At 42.5% G+C, this 23,439-nt stretch overlaps 1 protein-coding gene across 1 annotated transcript in view; it reads left to right on the top strand.

The window, feature by feature from the left end:
• LOC149441925 (rho guanine nucleotide exchange factor 37-like) overlaps window positions 1–23,439 on the top strand; it is a 106,426-nt gene that overhangs the window by 77,390 nt on the left and 5,597 nt on the right. Inside the window, exons 13-14 of the mRNA XM_089656757.1 lie at window positions 4,000–4,195; window positions 13,456–13,637. Of these exons, the coding sequence (XP_089512883.1) occupies window positions 4,000–4,195; window positions 13,456–13,637 (378 nt within the window). The remainder of the gene's footprint in view (window positions 1–3,999; window positions 4,196–13,455; window positions 13,638–23,439) is intronic.

Below are 23,439 nucleotides of genomic sequence, written 5' to 3'. Positions count from 1 at the left end.
GGGAGTAGTGCCCCATCACTGGTGTCAGTGGGAGGAGTAGTGCTCCATCACTGGTGTCAGTGGGAGGAATAGTGCCACATCATTGGTGTCAGTGGGAGGAATAGTGCCCCATCATTGGTGTCAGTGGGGGGAGTAGTGCCCCATCATTGGTGTCAGTGGGGGGAGTAGTGCCCCATCATTGGTGTCAGTGGGAGGAATAGTGCCCCATCACTGGTGTCAGTGGGGGGAGTAGTGCCCCATCACTGGTGTCAGTGGGAGTAGTGCCCCATCACTGGTGTCAGTGGGAGGAATAGTGCCACATCATTGGTGTCAGTGGGAGGAATAGTGCCCCATCATTGGTGTCAGTGGGAGGAATAGTGCCCCATCATTGATGTCAGTGTGGTGGAGGGGAGAATAGTGCCCCATCATTGGGGTCAGGGGGGGGGGGGAAATAGTGTCCCATCGTTGGTGTCAGTGGGGGGAGGAATAGTGCCCCATCATTGGTGTCAGTGGGAGGAATAGTGCCCCATCATTGATGTCAGTGTGGTGGAGGGGAGAATAGTGTCCCATCATTGGGGTCAGGGGGGGGGGAAATAGTGCCCCATCGTTGGTGTCAGTGGGGGGAGGAATAGTGCCCCATCGTTGGTGTCAGTGGGGGGAGGAATACTGCCCCATCGTTGGTGTCAGTGGGAGGAGGAATAGTGCCCCATCGTTGGTGTCAGTGGGGGGAGGAATAGTGCCCCATCGTTGGTGTCAGTTGGGGGAGGAATAGTGCCCCATCGTTGGTGTCAGTGGGGGGAGGAATAGTGCCCCATCGTTGGTGTCAGTGGGGGGAGGAATAGTGCCCCATCGTTGGTGTCAGTTGGGGGAGGAATAGTGCCCCATCGTTGGTGTCAGTGGGGGGAGGAATAGTGCCCCATCGTTGGTGTCAGTGGGGGGAGGAATAGTGCCCCATCGTTGGTGTCAGTGGGGGGAGGAATAGTGCCCCATCGTTGGTATTAGTGACACAAATGATGGGGCACTATTCCTCCCACTGACACCAATGATACTTACTTTGCTGACCCCTGCTCCAGCTTGGGCTCGCTCTCTCACTTACCTGTCAGCTGTCTTCCTTCTCTGGCCGCTCTCCTCTCACTCCGGCAGCTCCCTCGGTCTTCTTTGATGTACGCGCGCTGCCGCTCGGCTCCTCCTCTCCAAGCTCCACCTCCTCGCCGGTGATTGGCCGCCTGTGTGCCTCTCCTGAGCTACAGTTCCGGTGGCCAATCAGCGGCGAGGAGGCGGAGCTGCTGAGTGATCCCGGAGGTGTGGCCAGGTGACAGGAGCAGCGTATCATCCCGCCCACACATCGCCGGAGACAGCAGCGGTGTCTCGGTTCCTAAGACCATCGGAAATATGTGTTTTCCGATGGTCTTAGGCGACCCCTGGGAAATGGTCGTTCGACCCCCAAAGGGGTCACGACCCCCAGGTTGAGAACCGCTGCTGTAAAGGGTGGGCCAACTCATTAAAGTTCATGTGTGTGAAAAGGCAGGCGTCCCAATACGTTTGGCAATATAGTGTGTGCATTATATATATCTATCTATCTATCACCTTTTACACAAAAATAATAAATGCACATTTTTTTGCAGGGATGTATGAACAAGCAGATATTCTGACAGGAAGCTTCAATGAACTACCACGGCGCTCCACAGTGCCGCGGTAGTTTATTGAAAACTACAAGCCGGCAGCCTCTAAGGCCGGGACTTGCAGTTCATTCATTCACAGAAGTCCCTGAATGAATGATGCAACTGTGTGAGCCGACAGGTCTGCACCCGTGCTGTTTTCAAACTTGATAGTACAGGGAGACTTCTGTCAGAGGCAAGGGGGGGCAGGCGGCTGCTGCGACTATGGTAACATGTTACATGTTCCACCCATTTTTAGGGTGGAACATGTAATAACATGTTCTCAAAGGTGAACTTATCCTTTAAACACACGTAACTCAGTAAAGGTTCTGTTGACCTGGATATATATTGCCCAATATAACTTCTGTCATGATGCACACAGATGTCACTGTAGATCACCTGGTGTGAAACAGCGTATCTCAAATAGTAAACAGATTGTTTAGATAGCAACTTTGATTTGACCTAAGAGTACAGAATGTAATTTTAATATGTTTCTGGAGATAGGGTTTTCAGTCACTTGTGAGGATGTTTAGTGTCCTTACCACCAGATCAATGCTGGTTGTGAGGTATATGCTTTATTATAGGTGACAGAGTAAAAAAAATAAACTTGATCACATGCGTATATGTAGGTTAAAGCGTCAGAAATGCCATTGGGTCATTCACAGTATGCAGGGATATGCCTCTAAGATACCTGCAGGAGGAGCACATGGATGCCATAAATCTGGAACTGACAGTGGGTATCGTGAGCTATTAATAATGAGGGAGGGTAGAAATATTTAATTAGAGCAGTTGTAATGAGCAAATGATGGAGCCCCATAGCTAAACCCTCTCTGTGCATTTGCATTATGATACAGCTTAAATCATGCTTGAATGAATCTGTGGAAATTAAAAGTCAGATAAAGTAGCAACTGTAGCAGATAGTGGACAGCATGAACTGCTAGCTTATACATTTTTGTTTCACGATTCATTAACTCCAGCAAAGACCAGAATCCTTGCAAAGTGCCTATGCAAATATTGATTTCCCCAAAGTTAGTAACTGAATAGCCACATGTACCATCCTGTAATACCTGGGCCTGCTGATGGGTTGCTCAGATACTGCATTATAGCCCAATGTCAGGCTGCATACCAAAAAGAACATGACATATTTTGTTTTAAAGTTTTACTGTGTGTGCTTGGAACTGTAAAGATTGTCATTTCAGCAGTACATTGGAGAGCCAGACCTCTACTCACACAGCATAGCAGTATAGGCCTCCAGCATTCTGACAGTCCCCTGCACAGTGCTCCAATCATTAATGCTACTGCTTGAGCTTAAACATTGTTGATGGGAGCTTTATGCCGGGAGAAGGGGGTGTTGGTCTGCTGAAAACTCAGACAAATTCGCTTTACGTGAGAGCGGTGGTCTGATTCTTCAGTGTGCAGAAGACACCTTTTACAGTTCTAGGCACACATGCATAGTAAAATTTTAAAAATCGCACTTCTGCCTGGAAGTTTATATGATTACATTATCCCATCGGTTTACTGTAGAAACATTTATAATAACTTGATACAAGTATTAGAACTTTTTTCTAATTACAGTATATATACTTAAAGACTAAGTTTACAAAAAAAAATTCAAATAAGCAAACGGGACTTTACTTACCTCCAGTGAAAATTGTCCCTTGTGCTTCAGCTTCTGTGAAAGTCAAAGCTAGGTGGAAAGGCCAGGCATAGTTGGATAGTCTTGATGAGACCCTGTGACAGCTCCTCGGTTCTACTAACTCCTACCGCACTGGAAATGTACGGTGGTGGGGGTGAGGAGGGGCAATGGAGGAGGAAGATTACTACTGAACTAGAAGACAGAAGCCCAAGGGACACATCACACTAAAAGTAAGTACTGTCCCTTGTGCTTATTTTGTTTTTAGGCAAGCTTAGGCTTTTATGTCATTACGGTTTCTAAAAGTACATAAGTGTAATCTCACTTTTCCCCTAGTTAATTTACAATTACCCTAGCTCTTATATGGCCAGGTAAAGAAGGCTTGATTTCTATCTGTGCTGAGCCCTCTGTGCTTCTAGGCCCCATAGCAGTCCTACTATTTGGTATGTCTGAGGAAGAGTGTGTATTTTATCTAGGCCTAACCAACTATTTCCTACTGCCTCTGGGGAGCCATGTGTGTTTATTCTGCTGGATATTGAACAAAAGTCAGTGACTTATCTGACTTAAGAACAGTTGCTGTGTTTCTTGAGTATTAGTAGCTTACCAAATGCTTTAAAAATGACTTGTGGAATTGCTTATTACATTCTGAAATCTACAAATTTTGCAGATATTTGAAGCTGCATGATCAGTGTCCACTGTATCCCACTGTTATCTCCTTTCTTGTATTAGGAGAACACACCAGTCATGGAACGCCAAATCCAGCAGCTACTGCAACGCTACAAACCTGAAAAACTCTACCAAGTAGTGAATAGTTTTGCAAGCAGTAAGGAAATGGAGCTAAGCCTCAGTCGTGGTGATATAGTGGCAGTCATCCAGCTTGCTGATATAAAAGGAAACAGAAACCGATGGCTGGTCGACACAGGAGGTATATGCTATACTATGAACAAACATACAGTATGTTACAGTGAACTTTCATTCATTGACAGTGGAAACAACTTTGTGGACTGAATCAAACTTTTAAATTCACAAAGATGTAGGGTCATCATTGCAACAAAGGAACGTTTTCTCTACAGATATGCTGATGGTTCAGCTCAATAAAAGTGGATAATTTTGGAATAGATGGGGATACAATACAGTATCTAGGTTACAACAATGTCTTAGTTACTTTGACATCAAGATCTTTGCACCAGAGCTCCCAATTTCAGATCACTGTAGAGCTGTAATACTGTGTGCTTTTGAAAAGCTGGGTAGCATTCCATAAAAGTGCTGCAATTGCAGCAAAGGGCGGCATTGGTACTGTACACAAAACTTTGTTCTGATTAATGTGGTTAGTATCCACCACAACTTACATGGGTGCCAAGGTAACCTGCATTCTAAGTGACAAGGTAGGAACTCCAATTTACATATGGGCTTCAATATTAGAGAAAATGTATGATTTTAAAAAGGAAAGTGAAACTGTCTAACATCAGTGATGGACAGATGAGCAACTAATGATGTTCCTGGTGTATAGGAATACGCATCATCATTTTATACCAGTAAACTTAATTACTACATTATCACATAATTAGATGTATTTTTATTATGTATGTACAGATTGGCTATGTACATGTGTTCTGACATTCTGCATCCCTGTACCATATCCAAGCATTTGGGAGGGTTGAGGTAAGACCCAATCACATACCTCTTAAAAAAAATGTGCCAAAAAAACTTTAATAAAAAGGCTCTTGAGCATATAAGACATGGTGCTGAGAATCAGATATGAGTTGACAAATATGTAAATACATACATAGGATAGTCAAAATTTACATGAAATTCTGTGTGATGCCAAATGAATATCTAACAGAAGGATCTCAGTAAGGTTTGGAGCTTAATTGGATTATGTCAAAATGAACAGGCGCAAACAATTGAAGAAAAATGGTGTGAATTGCTGTAGGATAGCTAACCATTTATAGCAAATACTGTTCTCCTGAGAATCGAGTGAAGACTTTTGAGGATTCTTGACCACAGACTAAGTAGGTAGTGAGTACTGCCTGAGTATTGGTTTCACTGTTTGTGTATACTGTTAAAGGCTATCTGGGGGCTATCTCTCAAATTTATGTTCGCAAACTAGTCCTCCACCAACTGTTTTGGTTTACCTATGTCTTTCACTGTGTTCATTCCATATGATCTTGATCTGCATAATTTATAATAACCAATGCATATTTCATGTTCTTAGATCATACCACCTTTGATTTTTACCTTTCAATTATGAACAAAATAAGCGGACATTTTTACCTTTTTAACCTTTATTAATAGTACATCACATAGTTCTCTACGTTTGTATTTTTATGCCGTCACCCGTGGCTTTCTATCCCTAACAGATACCTGTCAGATGACACAAAGAGCAGACACAAGAGAAGATCAGGCAGATCTGGCACTGGGGTCTAATTTATAAGCCAGTTATATTAATAAAGGTCAGAGTAAGTGTTATGTGTGACAGGACTGTCACTTTTTACATCCCTGAGAAACAAGCAACAATGAATCGAATTTGTATAGTTAAGAATAGATAACAGGATTTTTTACCTACCTGTAAAAATCCTTTTCTTGGAGTAGATTCCAGGACACAGGACCTTAGTCTTAGATGATTGAGTTATGTGGTTACATTCATGTGATTGGGCACTGGCAAACCAGCTGTGAGCACAGCCCTAACATAAACCCTCTCACTCTCAGCAAGCCACAGTTCTATGTTCTTAACTGCACATTACAGTACACAGGAACATGGTTTAAATGATTGGGATGTCTAAAAGTGATGTGACTGAAGGGGTGGGCAACACAGCAACAAACCCTAACCTAAAACAAATGAGCAAACAGGGTGGCAGTCAGCCACTGAAAGTCAAAGAGCAGCTTGAAGCACCCTCACCGCAAACTGGTATCGGAAGATTCTTGACTATCCAAACTTAACAAACATAGAAACAGAAGGCCAGGTGGTAGCCTTGCAAATCTGGGAAACAGATTTCAGATACTGAAAAGTCCATGAAGCACTGATGGAGCTGGTAGAGAGTGTTTTAACAAGAAAAGGAGGAACTATATCCTTAAGACTGTAGACTCAAGAGATGACTTGTCTAATCTACCTGGCACTGGTGAAACAAGAAACAGGATGTTCCCTAAAAGGACACTCAGGAAGACAAAGTCTGATAGTTTTAAAGAAAGCTTTAGCTGAGAGGTAGACTCACTCAGTGCCTACCACATCTAAAGGGCAGATAGAAATCTCCCTGAAATGTTATTTAACATGACATAAGAAGGAAAATGAGATGTCCAGGTTAAAGTGGAAGGAGGAAACCACCTTCAGGACAAAGAGGCCCTAGGCTGCAAGATAACCGTACACTGTGAAACACTAGGAAGGGTTCCTCACAGGAATAGCTAATAACTCAAAGGCACATCTCACAGAGGTGACAGCCAACGCAAAGAAAGGCAACCTAATGAAAGAGGGAGGGAGGAGAATATCCCTGATAGGCTCAAAGGGAGGTTGCAGAAGAATTGTTAAAACCAAGATGAGTTCCCATGGAGCTACTAGGGAGTGTACAGAGGGGACAATGTGCAACCTTCACAAAGACTTTCACCAAGGCAAATGGTCTCTTCTGGAAAAGAATGGCATGAGCTTGACAGTATGTAAAGCCAAATGCTGTTTCAAACTTTCGAGAGGGGTTGAGACAGGATTTGTCCCACATTCCTGGAATGGATGTTCCTAGCATCACACTACTGTGCAAAGTAGACCTACCAGGAGTCATGATAGACTTTGTGAGAAGTTGATTTTCCAGCTTTCAAGAGTGTAGGAATGACTGACATTGATAGGCCCTGTCCGTCAGGACTTGGGCTTCAACATGCATGCCAATAACCAAGGGGCTGGATGAACTGATCCCTTGGACATAAAAATATGCAGCGCTCATATGTTAGATAATATCATGATCGCATAAATAGAACAAAGATTCATGATAAAAATAAAGCATTAAAATATTAAAATAATAAACTAGTGACTTCTGTGGTACATCCAAGGTTGAGAAACCAGTAGAAAGTTCGTGACTTTTGTGGTAAAGAACTGAGAATAGCTTGCACCAACCAGATGTCTCAGCACATGGAGCATGGAGTAATTAAGACCTACTCCTGGTACTCTGAAAGGGAAGCCACTGGAGAGGATGAAGTCATCTTATCTCTCGCCACTAGATGTCATGTTCCCAGGACAGCAGGACAGAGATCCCAGATGTGTACATCAGCCAATGGAGGGATTAATCCAGCACATCAGTCAGCAACCCACAGAAAGCCAGGAAGAATCGAGCACCTTCAAAAAGCCCGGGCTCCCTCCATAATAAGAGAGCCACAGGCCAGAAACTTTGATAGTGTAGTAGGTATTTATTTGTGTAGTAATTTCAAATAGTATAAAACACACTTACAAAATTCAAAATGCAGGAACCATGGGGCAGCTATATAATAAGTGCCCCCAACTGTCTGGACACTTCTGGGATCTTTGTCCTGCTGTCCTGGGAACATGACATCTAGTGGCGAGAGATAAGATGACATCATCCTCTCCAGTGGCTTCCCTTTCAGAGTACCAGGAGTAGGTCTTAATTACTCCATGCTCCATGTGCTGATACATCTGGTTGGTGCAAGCTATTCTCAGTTCTTTACCACAAGAGTCACAAACTTTCTACTGGTTTCTCAACCTTGGATGCACCACAGAAGTCACTAGTTTATTATTTAATATTTTAATGCTTTATTTTTATCATGAATCTTTGTTCTATTTATGCGATCATGATATTATCTAACATATGAGCGCTGCATATGTTTTTTGGTCAATTTACTATCCGAAGTTCTCGAGGTTTACTTCCTATGCTAGCTGCTTGTCTAGTTAATTTATTTATTCATTTATTTATTTCTCGTATCAATTATCAGACACCTAGCGCTGTTGCACTTTACTCTATTTGATCCCTTGGACAGAAGATATGGCTGATCTGGTAGGGCCCACGGAGAGTCTCAGCGTTTGCAAGGAGTCCGAGCAGTACTGCTTCTTGGGCCAGTTCAGTGCATTAAGGATCACTGGAACACCCTCTCTCTCAATTCTTTGAAGCAGATGAGGAAGTAGCTTTAACAGGAGAAAGACGGACATAAATTGAACGGAACTGATTCCAAACAGTCACCAGAACATCCACTGTGAAAGCCCGAGGGTCTCTGCTCCTGGCGACAAACCTGTCCAGCTTTTTTTGAACCTGGATGCCAGAAGATCAAGGTCTGGTGTCTCACACCTGTGGTTGGGGTCTTCAAACACCTCTGGAGAAAGCGAAAGTTCCCCTGGAACCAGACGCTAATGAATGAGAAAGTCCCTATGACCGTTTTCCATACATGGAGGGTCCAGCAAAGAATCGGCAATATATTTACCAAGATGTTGATCAGATGCAGAGCTTCTTCTGCCATCCAAGTTCCCTGTACCAATAGTGTATTTAGGACAGACTTGGGAGAGCCTTCAGCTGAACCCTCAGAATCAAATGAGGTGCCATCCTCCTCCTCCTCTCTCTCTCTCTCTCTCAGTAAGTACAGGTGCAATCAGAAGAAAAATCAGAGTGAGGGAGCCTTTGTGCTGCCCCTGCAGTCTGATGCCTCTAAAGGGACTGACAGGCTAAACATGAATGCTTGCATTGTAGCTAAATGTTTCTCTCTGAATAAACAGGAGGTAGCAGGTGCACCTGAAGGTGCTATGGAGGCTTCTGAGATGGAAAGAGACTCTCATTGGGGACAACAGTCAGGACAAGGAGTAGTGGAACCCTGCAGGGTCCAGTTCGGAAGGATTTGATATTTTTGATGCTAGTCCAACCCACCAAGAGAAATGGCAAGAGCTGATTTGATAATATCGACTGACATCATGTGTATTAGAATTATCGAATAGAAAGAAACTCAAATCCATTTGTTATTGGAATTATTAAACAAATTTGAAAATTTAATTCATTTCCCCATCGGCCTGAACTACTATTGCATCATGTAACGTTGTCTGAGTGAAACGAATGCATTTATTAATTTTGTTATAAAAATGTTTCGGATTTGTTGACATTCGTTACTATGTCCCTTTGGAGGTTCGAATACAAATCTCCAAAAATAAAATTTTAATCCGAAAAACTAATCAAAACGAAACACACATGTCTAATACCTAGGTGATTGCCTAATGCGGATCCAGTGCCCAAAGCAACATTTCAGGCTGGCTTAAGATATGCTTTTCCAGCAGTGCTGAATCATCACATCTGGAAAGCTGCAAAAATAGAAGCTGTAGTTGATATCTAGCAGCTCCAAACTTAGTAGAAGAATCATGCTGTAAATCAGCAAAGAAAAATAAAACAACAAAAAAAAGCCGAAGACAATCATACACCTAAGGACACTAACAAAAAAGTGAGGTTTGCTTGGAGTGGGAGGGGTAATACTAAGTTTGTCCTTACAGCATTTTTTTCTAGTGTCCAAACATCTGAATGTAGTTTCATAACCTAATCATCTAAGACTAAGTTCTTGTGTCTCGTAATGCTTGATTAGAAAAGAAATACAATTACCTATCTATGTATGGGTGAACTGGCTGAAACAGTTGAGGTACTTGAGCACTAGCCAGTAGAAACCGCTGATGTATGATTTGCTGTCTTGCCATGCTCTTGAGGGGACTCCCATCCTGGACCTGACAGTACACCAACACGCCATGGGGATAATGATAGTAGAGCTAAAGAATAAACGTTTTTTTCCCATTTTGGATAGAGTAATGAAGGATCATAACTGCTGTGAGTTTTTTTCCCATCTGTTTCCCATTGGGGAGATTTCCACTTCCTCTCCCAAAGCCAAAACAGGAAGTGACAGGAAATCCCTCCAACGTGAGGGAAATCCTTGTTGTCACAGAACTAATGTCCCAATTGGAAGATATCCATATATCCCTGTTCTGGTGACAGCACAAAAATTTGGGATTTTCTTTTACCTTCACTCTCAGTAGTAACAGCGAACAGGACAAATAGAGGTAAAGGATGGATCACCCTTATGGGGGCACAGACAGCCTTTAGTTATACTTGAAGATTCATTCACTTTAGTATTTTTGTTGTTTATTTGCTTAATAACATCTGAATAGACATATGAGATTAATTTTGAATCGAAATTCAGATAAAATTTTCATTATTCAGAGATTTGAATGTATCAAAAATTTCTGAATTGCTAAAGCTATGAACTTCAATGAATCCGAAATAAACTATAACAAAGCAAATTATTTGAATTTGAAAATGAATTTGAATTTGAAATGGAAACATATTGCAATAAATACAGTAAGGCATAGGATGATGACTCCTACTTAGGCTGCTTTATAGAATAGAAAATATTAGAATAGAATATAAAATAGAATAGAACAGAATAGAAAATAAAGAAATAGAATAAAATATAAACGAATAGAATAGAGTTGAATAAAATAAAAAAGAATAAAATAGAACTGAAAGAAATAGAATAGAATAAAATAGAACAAATATAGCCATCTTTGGAAACTTGAATTTTGAATGTCGAAATTTGAATTGTGAAATTCAAATTTCGATATTCAAAATCGATTTTCTGAATATGGCTAAATTTGAATCGATTTGAAAATAATGAATATATGAAATGAATTCCGAAAATTATTCATTCTAACATAACGATTATGAAAAAAAAATTATTAACTTAATGAACAAATCTGAAATGAAACACATTTTTTTTGTCTTGCACATCTCAACTTGTGAAGAGGGTTAGGAGTATAGGTTATCTGAAAACTGCAAAATATCCCAGATTTTCCTATGTCAATAACAAGAATGGATGATGGCCCTAAATACTTGAGTAGCAGCCTACCAGTAATATCAAAGATGATGGTGGCCCTAATGTTTCAGTAGCAGCTGTCCAGTCACAAATGGATGCTTTAAGAGCAACTATTGTTGGGTCTAAAGTCTTCAGTAGCAGCCTCCCAATAAAAATAGATATTTGAAGTACCTCTATTGGTGTCTCTAGTTTCTTCACTAGCAACTTCCCAAAAGGAATTGGTCCTCTTATCCACGTATAGTAGCCACATGTACGTTAAGGAGTGGTGAGGTCTCCATGCAATGTCTATCCAGCAGCAGCTGTCCTGAACATTCTTCAGCATAGCACACTCCCCGGAAGATGCTCCAGATAGGTAGCCATCTTCCTAATTCTCTAGGTCCTAAGCACAGGCAAAAACCTTTCCTTTTAGTGACATCCTCTCCATGCAAAAGACTGGACAGGAAGACCCTTCTGGAAGGTTGCGCCAAACATTTATTCTGACCCCTCAGCTCACATCGCTGGAATAAAACCCTCCGTGATTGGCCAATAAAGTTTTGAATTGATCACCTTGTTACTTCTCATATTAACTACTGGAGACAACACAACAGCAGCAAGCTGTCTAATACACTGCTCAAAAAAATTAAAGGAAACCTTTTAGTCAGAGTATAGCATCAAGTCAATTAAACTCCTGGGATATTGATCTGATTAGTTAAGTAGCAGAGTGGGTTATTAATCAGTTTCAGCTGCTCTGGTGTTAATGAAATTAACAGGTGCACTAAATGGGCAACAATGAGATGACCCCCAAAACAGGAATGGTTTATCTTTTCTGACTGTTTTTCACTAGTTTTGCATTTGGCTATGGTCAGTGTCACTATTGGTAGCATGAGGCAATACCTGGTCTCTACAGAGGTTGCACAGACAGTCCAACTCCTCCAGGATGGAACATCAATACGTGACATTGCCAGAAGGTTTGCTGTGTCTCCCAGCACAGTCTCAAGAGCATAGAGGAGATTTCAGGAGACAGGCAGCTACTCTAGGAGAGCTGGACAGGGCTGTAGAAGGTCCTTTAACCCATAATCAGGACTGGTATCTGCTCATTTGTGCAAGGAAGAACAGGATGAGCACTGCCAGAGCCCTACAAAATGACCTCCAGCAGGCCACTGGTGTGAATGTCTCTGACCAAACAATCAGAAACAGACTTCATGAGGGTGGCCTGAGGGCCCGACATTCTCTAGTGGGCCCTGTGCTCACTGCCCGACACCACAGCACTCGACTGGCATTTTGCCATTGAACACCAGAATTTGCAGGTTTGCCACTGGCGCCCTATGCTTTTCACAACTGAGAGCAGGTTCACCCTGAGCACATGTGCCAGATGAGAAGGGGACTGGAGAAGCTGTGGAGAATGTTTTGCTGCCTGTAACATCATTCAGCATGACTGTTTTTGGTGGTGGATCAGTGATGGTCTGGGGAGGCATATCCATGGATGGATACACAGACCTCTACAGGCTAGACAATGGCACCCTGACTACCATTAGGTATCGGGGTGAAATTCTTGGACCCATTGTCAAACCCTACGCTGGTGTAGTGGTTCCTGGGTTCCTCCTGGTGAATGACAATGCCGGTCTCATGTGGTGAGCGTATGCAGGCAGTTCCTGGATGATGAAGGAATTGATACCATTGATTGGCCCCCACGCTCGTCTGATCTAAATCTAATAGAACAGCTCTGGGATATCATGTTTCGGTGCATCCGATGCCACCAGGTTGCACCTCAGACTGTCCAGGAGCTCAGTGATGTCCAGATCTGGTAGGAAATACCCCAATACACTATTATGGAGCATGCCCCAACATTTTTAGGCATGTATACAAGCACGTGGGGGCCATCCAAACTACTGAGTACCATTTTGAGTTGCTGCAATGAAATTTTAGCAAAATGGACTAGCCTGTTACATCATTTTTTCACTTTGATTTTCGGGGTGTCTTTGAATTCAGTCCTCTGTAGGCTGATCACTTTCATTTCCATCAAACGATCGGGCATCCTTGCGTTCCTAACACATTACCCAGTCCATACCTGTATAGATATCCAGCTTGATATTTTTTCCCCATTGAGATCTGATGTATTTTCAAAGTGTTCCTTTAATTTTTTTGAGCAGTGTATATTGCAGCTCACCAATTTTTACATGTATTGGCTGCATTAGTTTTTATTTTAGGCTCTTTCCCCTCTGTTTTCACCTAGTGATCTGGCCAATAACACATCTTCTTTTTTCATAATTACATGCCAACCAAGATGAACAGCAAAAGTGACAGAGACCATGCAATCTGTTTTTATCAAAGGCTTGAAGCTTTTTTTTAATTGTGTCTCTCGTTAATTTTTGTTTCTGATAGCATCTCGTGGATATGTACCGAGCAGCAAACTGCATCCCTACCAAATGGAACAGAGTACAAATCGCTTACGTGTTTCACTTGAGTCAAACAAGACTGTTGAAATGAGAAGACATTCGCTTACACCTCAAGTTTGTCCTTATCCAACCTCTCCAGGGTATCTGGACACCATTGAAACATTTCAGGTAAGAATTTAAAGCACACACCACAGCAATTTTGTAAAAAGCCAGACAAGAATCTTTGTTTCATGGACTTAAAATTGTCCCTATGCAATTCTATACTGTACATTAAAAGAATTGAATTATGTGTAACTGTAGGAACTGCAATACCACATTTTACCAGCAGGTGGAAATGTGTAATACAGAATAGAGAGCTACAAGTCCTAGTTAAAAAATGTTGCTGCAGGAGAACCTATTATTGTTCCTACATAGAAGGGTCATAGGCCGAGGCAAGATTGTCATCTAAACAAAAAAATACAATTTACTATTGACTGTGGAGAACAGAACTGACAAACAGGAGTGGCGCAATAGTAGCCATTGCTCATATAGATGGCCACAATATACAATTTAGCTTTAGATGATAGATTTTATAGTTTTGTTTTTTTTATTTATTTTTTTCTTAATAAGGTTAATTAAAAGTCTCCTTCCTAGCTTTTCAATAAACTTGTGACATTTTTAGACTTACATAGTATCCATGCATAGTGTTTTTTTAACCTAGGTCCACAATAGCGCTGCTGCATAATTCTTTAGTTCTTCTGTAGCACCTTTTTTACACATGTTTTTGATGCATTTCCATGCTTCATACTTTTTTTTGGGAAGAGGAGAATAGTTGTTAAACACAAATCCCTGGCATAACGCACTGAAAACACATGTACATGCATTTATCATGCTTTTCCATTGAAGTCAATGGGGTCATGCTGCACCAAGAGAAGCACCTGCATCATGCTGCATCATGTTGCATTGATGTGAACGGGCCAAATAGAGAATAATGTGATTTCAGTTGTTATGCATTGCAGCGCAGTGGCAGATGCAGGAGAAACCACATTAGTGCAAACAAACCTTTGTGAGACCAGGGAGCAGGGGCGGACTGACAACTCATGGGGCAATAGGGGATCATGGGGCCACTGTGTCCTTGCCCAAACTCAAAAAAGCCTATGAAAAAGGTACCAGGGGCATCTCATGGGGCCCCCTACTGACCCCGGGCCCTCGGGCAGTGCCCAAGTTTCCAAATGGTCAGTCTGCCCCTGGCAGGGAGTGAATTTAGTAAATCTGCCCAGGACAAGTGAATATGGCCTTGACAGTGGATTTAAACTGTTATGATGTAATAATAAAGCTGAACTCAAGGCAGATATAAAAATTAAGTTATATAATAATTTTCTTCTACAGTGCTATAATAAACTAAATATGTATACTAGGATACATACTGTAATTATTTTCATCACATTCAATGCATTTGCAGCATTGGAATTTACTGGTTGGTCTATAATTACTCTTAGTATTGGAGAACCAATGTGTTATTTCGCCAGTGTTTCAGATATGCATTGAACATTGTGCTCTGTTAAGGTGTGATGTGCCCTGGGAATGGCTGTGTTGCTCAGGAACAATTCTTTTGCTGTAGTCCTGTGAGCAGCTTTTCCAGCAGCTGTCACGACTGACTCACATCCCTGATTATTAGAAAGGCAGCAAATGTCAGACAATAAGCTGTGCCAGCCATTCGCTGATGACTGGGCATTCATGCTTTCAGAGGTTTGTAGGGGGATTCCAGCACTGACCTGCTTCATCTGCAGCTGGATGCATAGTAGAGTGGATGGATGGTGCCAAGTCAGCCATTTTAAACCAACATACAGTATGCAGGTTGTATTACAATACTTATAGTACTGTAGCTATTGTCTGCACGATCTGGGCATTCAGGATGGCCATTGATAATTTGGTAATCACAGCTGAGTTTCTAAAGGCTGGCCATAGATGGATTTTTTTGTGTGTTTTTTTTGTTGTTTTTTTAACCACCTCCTGCCCGCAATATAGTAATATGACAGACGCAAGGTGGTTCTCTTGTTCTGGGAGGACATCATATGACGTCCTCCCATTCTCGCCGCGCATGCGCGGCTCCTGGAGCGCGCAGCGCGGCGACCAGCGGTGCGCTGTGTCCCTCGGACACAGCGGATCACCGATCCACGGAAAGAGCCGAAGATGGCGGCTCGGTCATGTGATCAGCTGTGTCCAATCACAGCTGATCACATGTAAACAGGGAAATGCCAGTTATCTGCATTTCTCTCCTCTCAAGCGGTCACGCTGACAGCTCGAGAGGAGAGGAGAGCCGATAATCGGCATTCCGCGGAGGGGACATGTACACTGATCATCAGGGCACTGATGATCAGTGTGCCCTGATGATCAGTGTTGCCCCAGCAGTGCCAGTGCCACTGTCAGTGTCCATCAGTGCCAGCTGTCAGTGCTCATCAGTGCCATGTGCCAGTGCCCATCAGTGCCACATCAATGCCACATATCAGTGCCTACCAGTGCACATCAATGCCACATATCAGTGCTCATCTGAGCTGCCTTTCAGTGTCACCCATCAGTGCCAATCAGTGCCGCCTATCAGTGCCGCCTAACAGTGCCAGTCAGTGCCGCCTAACAGTGCCAGTCAGTGCCACCTAACAGTGCCAGTCAGTGGAACCTAACAGTGCCAGTCAGTGCCACCTAACAGTGCCATATATCAGGGCCATATATGAGTGCTGCCTTTCAGTGCCCATTAGTGATGCCTGTCAATGCCCATCAGTGCCTCCTACCAGTGCCTCCTCATCAGTGCCCATCAGTGCCACCTATCAGTGTCCATCAGTGCAGCCTATCAGTGCCCATCACTGCAGCCTCATTAGCGCACATCAGTGAAGGAGAAGAATCACTTATTTACAAAACTGTATAACAAAAACTAAGAAAAAACATTTTTTTTTTCAAAATTTTCAGTGGTTTTTGGTTTGTTTAAGAAAAAAAAAAATCCCAGAGTTGATTAAATACCACCAAAATAAAGCTCTATCTGTCACAAAAAAATGATAAAAATTTCATATGGGTACAGTGTTGCATGACCGCGCAATTGTCATTCAAAGTGCAACAGCGGTGAAAGCTGGAAATTGGCCTGGGCAGGAAGGGGGTATAAGTGCCCTGTAGGCTTGTGGTTAAACTAAAAAAGTGAACGGATTCCTCCATCCATGCAATTAAGGTGGGTAGATGGCCATTGATAATTCATTCGATAATCACAACTGAGTTTCTAAAGGCTGGCCATAGATGGATCGTTTTTTTTGTTTTGTTTTAATAAAAAAAAAAAAAAAGATTAATCTATGGCTAGCCTTTAGAAACTCAGTTGTGATTATCGAATTATCAATGGCCATCTACCCACCTTGATTGTACGGATGGAGGAATCCGTTCCCTTTTTTTTTTTTTTAAATGAAAAAAGTGAACGGATTCTTCCATCCATACAATCAAGGTGGGTAGAGGAATCCTCCCCACTGAGACATGGGGGTTATTTATTAAAACTTGAGGGTGCAAAATCTGGTGCAGCTCTGCATAGAAACCATTCAGCTTCCCGGTTGTATTGCCAAAGCCTAATTGAACAAGCTAAAGTAAGAAGCTGGCTACCATGGACAGCTGCACCAGATTTTTCACTCTCCAATTTTAGTAAATGAACCCCATTGTATTCTGACAACAGGACTCTCAGTGCCCACACATGGATCAAAATTCGGACAGTCCCTGCTGAACCAACTGCATTCTGGTCAGGGGTGGACTGACAACTCATGGGGTCCCAGGCAATAGGAGATCATGGGGCCCCCTGTGTCCCTGCGCACTCAAGCCGCACCCACACAAAGCCCCACCTACATATTACACTGCCCGCAATACATACGTTTGTCAAAGAATTTCTCTACAGTATGTTCAAAATAAATGTTTATTGCACAAAATAAAGAAAAAAAAACTTACATTAAAGAGAGCACAACAATGGTACATTTCAAAATGAAAGTTTTAATGAATTTTTCCTATTCCTTTCACTGGCACCAATGATAGGGCACTATTCCTCCCACTGACACCAATGATAGGGCACTATTCTTCCCACTGACACCAATGATGTGGCACTATTCCTCCCACTGACACCAATGATGTGGCACTATTCCTCCCACTGACACCAATGATGTGGCACTATTCCTCCCACTGACACCAATGATGTGGCACTATTCCTCCCACTGACACCAATGATGTGGCACTATTCTTCCCACTGACACCAATGATAGGACATTATTCCTTTCACTGACATGAATGATAAGGCACTATTCATCCCACTGATACCAATGATGGGGCATTATTCCTCCCACTGATACCAACAATGGGGCACTATTCCTCCCATTGACACCAATGATGTGGCACTATTCTTCCCACTGATACCAATGATAGGACATTATTCTTTTCACTGACATGAATGATAAGGCACTATTCATCCCACTGATACCAATGATGGGGCATTATTCCTCCCACTGATACCAACAATGGGGCACTATTCCTCCCATTGACACCAATGATGTGGCACTATTCTTCCCACTGACACCAATGATAGGACATTATTCCTTTCACTGACATGAATGATAAGGCACTATTCATCCCACTGATACCAATGATGGGGCATTATTCCTCCCACTGATACCAACAATGGGGCACTATTCCTCACATTGATACCAAAGGTGGGATGCCATTCCTCCCCCTAATACTAAAGATGCGTGGTTTACTCCCAGTGATGCCAGGACAATTTGTGAACAGCCCTTAAAAGTGGTTTAGACTGCTCAGAAACAGGATAGTTCGGATGGAAGATGTGAGAGAGGAAGAAATGTAGGAGCGTGGGAGGGGGCCAAGTGGGAAGCGGCCTACCTACAGGTTGGGACCTGGAAAGGAGGATTTCTCAGCCTCACCAATCCCTACCTGTGGAGCCAGGAAAGGAGTCAGCCCAGCAGAAGGCATGAAAGGCAGCCACCTACCTAAACCAGCTCCCTGGGCAAGCTAAGGAGAAAAGAGCACTCTGGTGGGAAACCTGATTAGCTCCTTACCTGGGACTGTTCATTTTAAAGTGGCAGGCACTGGATCCCCTTACCCAGGGATTGCTCCAGACAGCTGGATAGAAGAGGACTATCTGGGGTTAGGCGTGGTACATTAGAAGAGGCTGGAAAGCTCTCCAAGAAAAGAAACCCTTCTATGGACCTGTATATAGTTGCTACGGAGTTTGTCCTCAGTTGCAGTTCCCTTGGGCATCCTATACATCCATTACCCCATCCAAGTTCAATACCCCTAATAAAACATAAAAACCAAGCTCATGGACTGTTTACTGTCTCAGGAATGCAAGTCTGAGAAAATGCATGTTGCCTGGCTTTGCAGAACTATAGGGGGACCCAAATCTTCAGCAACTCCTAAGGTGGTATTGCTACATTAAGATAAGTGGATTCTAATGCAGTGGCAGCATTCCATTCTTTGCTTTTGGGTAAAGCACCAGTGGGTGTGGGTAAGCTGTGAAGCAAAATATTAGCCCTGTAGATTGGGTACTATCAGACCTCCTTCTGATAATAGTAATTTTGGGGTGTCTTTTGCTATCCTGGCCGACTTACTCTCCCATATGAAGAACATTAATAAATTTTATATTTCTTGAAAACAAAATTTATGAATATAAAGAAAAGAGGAAGAAAAATCATTTAAAAAACTTTATTCTACCCAATAAATTTAAGGGCAACTTACCATACCATAGGTTATTCTGAAAGTGGAACTTCACTTTCTACAGGAAGTTCCACTGATTGTCCTCCTCACCTTCCCATCTGCGTGTATTGGATGTTTTTTGACAGGTTACCCACTCTAATTGCCTAGGCAATTGTAGCTGAAGTTCACCCCCATCACCGACTGCAACCTCTTGGGACACGTCACAGGTCCCAGGAGGCTGCAGGATCATTCACAGAGCACAGCACGGCTCACCCATGCACAGTGGGAAGCTGGCTGTGAAGCCACAGAGAGTGACTGCTGGATTTCCACAGTCAACATGGCGGCGTCAGGACCCGAAGACTTGCAAAGAACCAGCCCGGGTGAAGACAATTCCGGATCCCTGGGCCGTTAAGTGTCTATTTATTAAAAGTCAGCAGGTACAGTATTTGTAGCTGCTGACTTTTATTTTTTTTTTCTTTACTTTTATTTCCTCCTATGTCTAACCATAGAAGGGTCAAGGTTATTTTCAATATAACGCTGAATAGTTTTTTCTGATTTCACAGCTATAAATGATTATATCTTAAGGTCATGGTACACTTTTATATACCCTCTGCACTATACAGCATCATTATTTTCAGTAATAATTTTGAAATTAAATGAATAATAGTAACAGAATAAAGAACACAATCTGTAAATAACTGTGGTGTCCCCTAATATTATTGGTTGGTGTAGAAATGTCTCTTTGAATTGGTGGTCATTGTCCCATTGCAACGATGGTCAGTGCGGGTAGGAGATCAATTCTTCATTGCTTAAAGTATCATTAAACCCATTAATACTATGTCATACATTTCAGCTGGGAAGATTGCAATAAGTTCAATAGTACCCAGATCACGTAGCTATTTTTATCAGAAACACTTTATTTAGGCCGCTTTATCTGGTGGCCACATGACAAAATCTACCTGCTCCACGCTGCACTGAGAGATAGTTGGGTGGAACAAAACATGAATCCAGTTACAAAGACTGCTAAATTCACTGCAGAAGGCTTACTTTTTTTTAAATTATTTTAGAAGAGCAAATAACTTTGGAAAAATTACCTGTAGATCCCAAAGAGCACGCTGCTGCTACGTTACTATATTAAACAAGCAGCAAGACTCTCTGCATGAGCTACTGCTGATCGCAAGCCTGGAGCCATCTTTGGAATGTGAAGGAAGTTAGCAGAGGAGAGGACTCTTCCATCCATCTTCACTGCTGGATCCGCTCACATTCCAAACTACACATAAGCCGGCTAGGAGAGGAGAGGTAGGTGGTATCACTCAAACAGCTGTGGCCACTCAGCCAGTAACAAAAAAAAAAAATCACCTGGGGTGCCTTGAGCAGGGAAACTGAGGTTTCCACACAGGCAGGAGATGGAGCATGCACAAAAAGAATGTCTACGCAGCAATCAAAGGATCGGTTGCATTAGCATTGCCACTGAGAATGGGGAAATACAGTACGTGAAAATGGCAGAATAAACCAGGTATTTTCAGAAAAAAAATGTATTCATACTACATAGCTTCTGCAAATAGGTATAGGACATTATTTTAAAGAAATATAGATAAAGAACTTTTTTGGGTTTCATAAAACACTAAGGAGCTCAAAACAATCTCAAGAGGAACCTTAAGGTTTGATAGATCAGTGGTTGAGGAAGGCTGTCCTAGACTATGTTTACTTTAAAATATATTTCTGTTCAGATAAGGAATTTGTCTTCCAGCTACTACCTTTTGGACAACACATTTTTAATGAAAAGAACATAATGTACCTGCTGTACAAGTTATAGTGAAGCTGAGAAGCTGAGTCATGCAAAGCTAGCTTGGTTATTTCTTCCTGTGTTCTAAATTAAAGATGCTTCCAATGCTACAGCTAGAAATGCCTGTCAACAGCTAGCAAAACACAAAACATTTTTCGAGTTATTTAAAGCAGCACATAGGACAGTTATGGTGTACACAGTGCAATAATACTGGTGTAATACCCCACGCTACCCACTAACCATCCAGAAACTCCCTTACACCCTGGTCACATCAAAGCCGATTTTGAAATCGTGCGACTTACAGTGAAGTTGCGTGATTTCAAAATCGGGTGACCTTCTGATTTGCAAGACATCTGACACAGATGTCTATGCAAATCGCAACAAAAGTAGTGCATGCACTACTTTAGAAATCGGTGCAGCTCCGACCAAGATGGAACCACAACGATATGACCGCTCTAATAGTAGACAATAGGGTGTGACTTGGCATACGATTTGCAAGTCGCCTGGCATGCAAATCGCATGCCAAATCGCACCCTATGTGACTGGAGGGCTTAGTGCATAAAGATTCTACAAAACAAAAAACAAGTGGCTGCAACCAATTGACAGTGTTCTCACAATCTCTAACAGCACCCAATAACATTATTTTGGTTGCGTCTCCCCTGGATTACACATGTTTTTCCAGGGAAGGCGCAACCAAAATTATTATTTTGGTGAATAAAAGTGCAATGGTAATGGCCAAGGTGCAGTTATCTACAGAAAACAATCATAAAAAACCTCAACCGAAGTGTATATACACCAAAAAAAGGTTTTGCTTTTTAGGTTTGGCTTAAGGAAACACTTTAAAGTGGTTCTAAAGGCAGAAAGTTTTTTTATCCTAATGCAATCTATGCATTAAGGCTAAACATTTTCTGCATGAAGCTCTCCCCCCCATCCCCCAGCTCCCCTTTATACTTACCTAAGCCCATTCTCGATCCAGTGCAGTGCCAGTGAGGAGACAGCTGGGGCAGGGCCAAGCCATGCTGTGTGTGTCAGTGGACACACACAGTGCAGCTTGGGAGTGAGCCTGCATGAGCGCCCCCATAACAAGGGACTTGCTATGCGGATATTCGAGGGGAGGGGATACCAGGAGTGCTGGCGGGGACCCCAGATGAGGAGGATCTGGGCTGCTCTGTGCAAACCCATTGTAGAGAGCAGGTAGATATGACTTGTTTGTGATCCTTTAGAATCACTTTAAGGAATCACTTTAACTCCAGCACTGTAAAAATTATGAAATCTGTTTGGATGGTTTGGGGTACTACACAATCAGCAGTGCTCCATGCAATGACTCATTGATTGACCCTACAAATATTGATTACGTCACTGCAGGCAGATAAATAAATATAAGGTTTAAAGCTTCACTAACCCTATGACCTCTCCCCCCATCCCCACTTACCTTTTTCCCGAGCTAAATTCAAAACACACACTCACCTGTTGAGCAGATCCAGCATTGTCCTGTAGGAATCCACTTTCAGCTGTCTGTTCTTGTGTCCTGCCCTGTCTTTTTGATCCTTTTCAGCCAGCTGCCTGCTCCAGGTTCAGGCAGCCTGGCTCCAATGATATGGTGGCTCCATCCCTCAGCTACCCTGCCAATGGGCTCCTGCAGCCTCCTGGGGTATGTAATGGGGGCTTTGTTTTTCTTCCCAAAGAAAAACAAAAGCAAATTCCACCCCCTCCCCTCCAAAAAAAAATCTGCTAATATTAATGCAGATTATATTTCCTGTTTTAGTTTTACTACTTCCTGATTCTGCTTGTAAACATTCTCCCTACTAACTGAAAAGAGGCGATGATGCTTCTTCATTGTCTAGTATGCAGGCCTGAGGTGTCATAAGATGCTAAATTTGTGAACCAGGAAATAAATGTGTCAACTGCCTGGCTGCACAGCATGGCAGAAATGTGCATATCACACTGAACAGAACTAGAGAAAACAATAACAACTAGAAAAGCTACAATTTCTGGGGAAATTGTGTGAAGTGTTCTTGCCTCCACCAGTAGTCTACAACTGGAGTGGAATGGCTTGAGTAACTGTTGTGTGGCTAGAGTAACTGTGAAAAGGTCAATGGGCGGCGTGAGTTGCAAACAAATGGTCATATTGTGAAAACTATCAGGACTATGGCTTAGCCGTGGACATTTTTAGTGGCAGCAGGGATAGCTGAACGTTTTGATATAAGGTTTGTGTAGGTGGGCTTGAAAATGAGGGAGTGATGGCAGTTTAGAAATCATGTCCTGATTTTTCAGCTCACACTCTAGCTTTTGTCAGCTCCCACTCTAGTTTTGAACATTCCGCCATTCATTCCTATGGGACCAATTTACCACAAAAACGGCGATATTTTGTGAACCATTCGGCGAAACATTCCACAAAGTAATAGCACACCATCGGGAACAATCCACATGTTTCGGTATATTACTGTCTATGTAGTGTAAAAACTGTGGGAGGAGTTAGGGTGGTAA

This window comes from Staurois parvus, unplaced genomic scaffold (genome assembly GCF_062004578.1).
Source record: "Staurois parvus isolate SC_StPar_1 unplaced genomic scaffold, SC_StPar_1.0 ptg000934l, whole genome shotgun sequence".
Classification (NCBI taxonomy): Eukaryota; Metazoa; Chordata; class Amphibia; order Anura; family Ranidae; genus Staurois; species Staurois parvus.
Note: the sequence above shows the minus strand (reverse complement) of the source record. Positions and strands in the feature narration are given on the sequence as shown.